Genomic DNA, 5,907 nt, shown 5'->3' with positions numbered 1-5,907 from the left:
TCTTTCATAATTATACATCGTCCATCACAGCTAACATAGTTATACTTATATTAAACTGCACACTTTGTAAATAACATATCTGCACACTAATAAACATATCTGTACATTTATCTGTACATTTATCTAAATAATTACATTTTTTCCTATACTTCTATTTCTGTATATAGTACATTATTCAATTTTTCTTTTTTATTATATTAGTGTTATATTACATCCCTACTGTGTTATTCCTATGTATGTCTGCACTATGTTTGTACTTTCTTCTGCACTGGAAGCTCCTGTCGTCAAGTCAAATTCCTTGTCTGTGTAAACATACTTGGTAATAAAGCTCTTCTGATTCTGATTCTGAACAAATTCAAGTTTCAATATAAGATAATAAAGCCAAGCACACGTTAAGTACTTAGCAGATAAATGCTTAACGTAATATATACGATAATTATTAAACATATGATAGCAAAAACATTACAGACTACTCACCGTGCTCTCTCGTTGTCAATAACTCCGCCCCTCACTTCCGGTTCTGTGGCTACGGTTCTATGGCTGCGGTTCTGAAACTGCTGGTGCTGCGGGTCTGCAGCTGGATTCTATTGGAAAATTCAGCCTGCCATCACGGGAATAAATTACAATATATTAAAATAGAAAAGGGTTATTTTAAACTAGTAATAATATTTCACAATATTACTTTTTTACTGTATCAAATAAATGCAACTTTAAGTACAAGAGACTTCTTTCAAAAACATTGAAAAATTTTACTAACCCCAAACTTTTGAACAGTAGTGTATGTGAATAAACACACATAAATAAGGAATAAACAGATTAAATAACTATAATTGTTTTTGCACAATTATTCCCATATGACAAAAGAGACCTATGAGGTTTGATAGTAATTGGTGAATATGTTACAAATGCAGCATTTTGATGGCTGTATTGGAAATGAATTTAGAGAAGCAGTTTTTATCATAACTTGCATCTCTAAATTCATCTACAAAGCACTACCGCTGAAAAATCTTTGAGCTAAAAAAGAAAAAATCTAGATAAACTTAACTAACTGAATAGCCTGCTGGTGGACAGCTTGATCATTTTCTCTCTTATCCCTATTCCCAGATACATATTTTATCAGGATGAAACTTAATGAGTTTACACCAAGTTTGCACCACTAAATGATACAATTCTAAACTATATTTGTGTCACTCTCTGAGGTTTACATGCCTGTGTGTAAATAGTTTTTTGCAATTTCAGTATATTGCATTCTGTCTGGAATTTTAAACTCTTGTTGTACATGTTGTGTCCTGACAATTTAACCAGCACAAAAAGAGAGAAAAACATAGGACACTTAAGTTGATAGACAAAAATAGTGGTTGTGATAATGTATGTCTGTATTAATTGGTGTCTTTCTGGCATCAGGCGGTGTGGTTCGGCTGTGACGTAGGCAAACATTTCCACAGCAAACTGGGCATTAATGACATGAATGTGTAAGTATTGCCTCTTCTGCCAGTTAAAAGGTAAGACTTTTCTGAGTGTGTTTTTGACACTAAGGATTCTCTGTATTTTTGTAGGTTTAACCATGACCTGGTATTCGGCATCTCGGTGAAAAACTTGTCTAAGGCAGAAAGGCTGATCTTTGGAGATTCTATGATGACCCATGCCATGATCCTGACTGCCGTTACTGACAAGGTATCGACAGAACAGCATGCTCAAAAACATTGTCGAACATGCTTGGATTGAATAGTTTGAGCTAGTTATTTAAAGACCACTATATCGCACAGGTCATGACCCTGAATGCTCATTAACAGCACTTACAGTCATTGTGACCTCAAGATTCTTCCTCCTTCTCCAGACATCCGGCCTTTTTAATTACAAGCAGTTCTTGAGATTACTGACTATTTTGCCCTCATAAGTCTCCATATGCATGTCCAGAGTTCATTATTCTCTTCTCTGGCACCCGGTGGGCAGCACCAGTGTACATGTGCTGTAAAGCAAAGGGCTTCTTTGCCCTGTTTTATTAATTAGTAAAAGATAGCTTAGGTTTAAAGAGCAGCTAGACATTACACAATGTGAAATACAGAAAAAATAATACTCAGTATACCAAATTAATACTGTTCAGCAAGGATGCATTAAACGGTTAGTTCACCAAAAAATAAAAATTCTGTCATTTATTACTCACCCTCATGTCGTTCCAAACCCGTAAGACCTTCTTTCATCTTTGGAACAAAATAAGATATTTTTGATGAAATCTGATAACTTTCTGATCCTGCATAGACAGCAACAGAACTACCACGTTCAAGGCCTAGAAAGGTAGTAAGGACATCATTAAAATAGTCCATGTGACATCAGTGGTTCAACCTTCATTTAATGAAGCTACGAGAATACTTTTTGTTCGCAAAGAAAACAAAAATAACGATTTTATTCAAAAATTTCTTCTTGTCCGTGTCAGTCTCCGCCACCATTCGCAAGAGTACCACCATGCTGTCAGTCAATAAATGGGAAAACAATGTAACTGGCGTTCCTTATTTGGAAAAGTAACTCAAATATTTTCTTGTAAATTAAAAAGTAATGTTACTTTTATAGCTGTTTGAAAAAAAGTAATCTGATTACATAACTTGCGTTACTTGTAATGCGTTACCCCAACACTGATTTTTTTTAAATCAAATAAATGTGGCTTAGCAAGCAAAAGAGGCTCCTTTCAAAAACATTAAATCTTACCAACCCCAAACATTTGATCAGTGGTGTATGCTATTAAAGTCTAATTTTGCTCCATTAATTTGGTCATTTAACAGGTGCTTTTATCATAAATAACACATCACACCTGGGATTAAGTGCTTTGCCCAGAGTCACAGTGGCAATAGTTTACATATCATCCATTGTTAACCTAAAACCTTTCAGTTATGATTCCATATCTCTATCAACTACACTATGATTGTCATGTGTATATGGGATGGACTTTCATTCTCTGTTTCATCACCTCTGTCTCTTGTCCACAGAATGGAAAGGAGGGATTCTACGAGAAGTGGCGTGTGGAGAACTCGTGGGGAGACGACCGTGGGAATAAAGGTGAGGGGGTTGCAATTCTGCCATTTATATATGCTTCCTAAATTACAGATATTTAGCTTTTGACATTGAATAATTCAATTTGCAGCAGGATTACCTCTTGGGGCTCCTTAGTCCGCTCTTCAATGACTTAATTTAACTCTTGTCTGAGAACACCAGGAGTCGGATATTTGATTTAGCATTGGGTCTTTGCTGGGCCTCTCTGGATTCTAGAGGTTTAGAGCATTCTGTGTGTGTTATTTGGGCCGGGCACATCTGTAGACCCACTCACAGCTGGACCTCATGTCCATACCCACCGTCTTATTTAAAACAGACGCTACATCGAGGGGCTATTTAATTAGCTTTGGCTGCCTGGAGAAAGAAAGAGTTTGTGCACACGCACACATTGCCGTTTTCTTTCCGCTTCCATAGACCTGAATTCCTCAGAAGATTATAAAGGTATTTTGGCCTGCTCGTTTTTCGTAGAAAATGATTCCTTACAGATTGCTTCATCTGCGCATTTAAAAAGTTAAAAGTTTGCCTTAAAAGTGAAGTGTGTCATTTTTTTCCCTGTTAAAATACTTTTTCTTTTGTTGGTTTAATGAGATACAAAGGCATTCATAAGTTGACTTCCTCAAAATGCTGTGGTTCTGTGGTGTTTCTGAAGCAAGCATTGCTATTTCTGCATAATTAAATAACAGCAAATCCAAATAAAAAATAATAAAAAAATTCATCCAATTGTAGCATAAAGTTATTCATTTATATTATTTAAAAGTATATAATTTTAAACACAGTAAGCAACTCCAACATCACACTAGTAGAGCTTCACCTTTAACACACTCATTTTAGTAGTAACATCTGCCAATGTTGTAAAAAATATCAGCCTTACAGCGCACAGCATATTAATAAATGACGAATCACATCTAATCACAGTTGTTTATTAATTCAGAACATCACAGCTGTACATAAATCAGAACTTTTTGTGGTTTTCCAGCAACAGTGTTTGACAGCTAGACGAGGAGGGGAATTAGAAAAATGTGTTGTTGAGGTCGAAGGGGTTAAGGGCTCTCAAATTGGTCATAACAGTTGTTTCCCCTGAAGATTAGACAGTAATGTGATATATTCAGGGGGGCTGCGTAAACGTTCTAGAGGAATACAGGCTTCAGGCTTGTAAGATTTATTATTTCTGCCTCATTCTGGCCTATTTTTTGCATATTGTGGCCCAAAAAGAGGTTAAAGAGGGGTAATTGTGTAACTGATTTTGACGGAATATTTATAATGCGGTCAATGGCTCACTGGAGGCTCTGAAGCTGGTAGATTTTATGGCTTTAGAAGTGGAGTGATGAATAGAGAGGTAAATATTCTCTCAGATGCTTTGTGCCCCCCAGTAATGCTTGATTTTTATTACAACACAAAGACTGCTAGCTGCTCAAATAAACGTGATGTTTTGTAGCAAAAATCGGTTTGTTTTTTCAGATTCAGAGCTGTTTGTCTCTGAGGCTTCTCTCAGCCTCATTAAAAGTCTGTTCTCATCCAAAAACGATGCCCCATTTGCACACTCTCAGACTATTTTGAAAAAAAATCACACTCTGATAACCAAAGCATTGAGCTGAGGTAGCGATGCACAGAAATCCGACATGGAAATCCAAGCTCTACGGCTTGATTTGTGCACAGTATGTTCTGCTCTGTTTCACTAGGCGTTCGATGGCCTGGTTTGATTGGTCTTAGTCAACCAGTCATGGCCCAGGAGTGAACGCTGAGTGAAATAAAGCTTATCATCATCTACTTCCTGCTTTTTAACAGGGCAAAACATTCCTGATGTCAAGTTTTTGTACTTTCTTTAAGCGATTAAGAGAGGAACTGGCTTTATCGGCACACGATTGGATCCTGACACATCCTGAATGAAAAATATTGTTCAAATGTGTGTTTGCTTGTTTTAAAATCTAGACAAGGTGTGGCTCGTTCCCTCCATGTGAACAATGGAGAATGTGCGGAGCTAATGGGATCAGGATTTCATTTGACATCAGATCTGGCAGCATTAAACACTGTTTGCTGTTTAAAGTTTTAATCGCAAGCCTAATCGGATTTCAGCGTGTGACGAAAAATCCCCTCTCACGAGGAGGGCGCTAAATCGGACATCTCTCAGACTTGGACTTTATATAGCGCCATATATTGCTTAGTTACACTTTTAGTTAGCAGATTGAGCTCTGTTCCAACCTAGTGAGCTAAGCTGAAGTTTCTCATAAGAGCTTCTGCTGCGGCAAATTAAATGGTGTTCCACTCCTCCGTCCCGCTATCTTTCTTTTGCTCATCTCTCATTTTACCCGTTTATCTCCGTCTGTTGTCCGTGCCTCATCTCTGCCTCTTCCTGCAGGATATCTGATCATGACAGACGAGTGGTTTTCGGAGTATGTGTACGAGGTGGTGGTGGATAAGAATTTCCTCCCTCCTGAAGTGCTGGACGTCATGCAGCACGACCCCATCATCCTCCCGGCCTGGGACCCCATGGGAGCCCTGGCGTAACCACGGGAGCCGCAGGCACTGGTCTCAGCCTGGTCTCTTGACTCCGCCTCCAACTGGTTTTTACCCTCCTACCATCTCTCACAAAAAGCCTACCCTAGATATAAAAAAATAAATAAAGATTTTTGCCTCTTTTTTTATTATCACTGGAGTCTGAGTGTGGAATCATTTCAATGCATCATTTGCTTAGTATAATTCCTGATTTAATCAGCATTACGTGATTTGAATTCTGGCATCTTTGAGATATATACACTGCCATTCAACTTTCTTTTTTTTTTTTTTCTTTTTTTGGAAGAAATCTGAATATTTATTCAGCAAGGATTCATTAAATTGATCAAAAGTTACACTTCGATTGCAACA

General features: G+C 37.5%; 1 protein-coding gene across 1 annotated transcript in view; it reads left to right on the top strand.

Annotated features, from left to right (window-relative positions):
• Nucleotides 1–5,693, top strand: part of LOC107669757 (bleomycin hydrolase-like) — a 17,016-nt gene extending 11,323 nt beyond the window's left edge. The window contains exons 9-12 of the mRNA XM_016462136.1: nt 1,405–1,472; nt 1,557–1,674; nt 2,982–3,051; nt 5,402–5,693. Coding sequence (XP_016317622.1) covers nt 1,405–1,472; nt 1,557–1,674; nt 2,982–3,051; nt 5,402–5,550 — 405 coding nt within the window. The 3' untranslated portion in view covers nt 5,551–5,693. The remainder of the gene's footprint in view (nt 1–1,404; nt 1,473–1,556; nt 1,675–2,981; nt 3,052–5,401) is intronic.
• The last annotated feature ends 214 nt before the right edge of the window (nt 5,694–5,907 follow it).

Source organism: Sinocyclocheilus anshuiensis, unplaced genomic scaffold (assembly GCF_001515605.1).
Source record: "Sinocyclocheilus anshuiensis isolate Anshui unplaced genomic scaffold, SAMN03320099.WGS_v1.1 scaffold684, whole genome shotgun sequence".
Classification (NCBI taxonomy): Eukaryota; Metazoa; Chordata; class Actinopteri; order Cypriniformes; family Cyprinidae; genus Sinocyclocheilus; species Sinocyclocheilus anshuiensis.
Note: the sequence above shows the minus strand (reverse complement) of the source record. Positions and strands in the feature narration are given on the sequence as shown.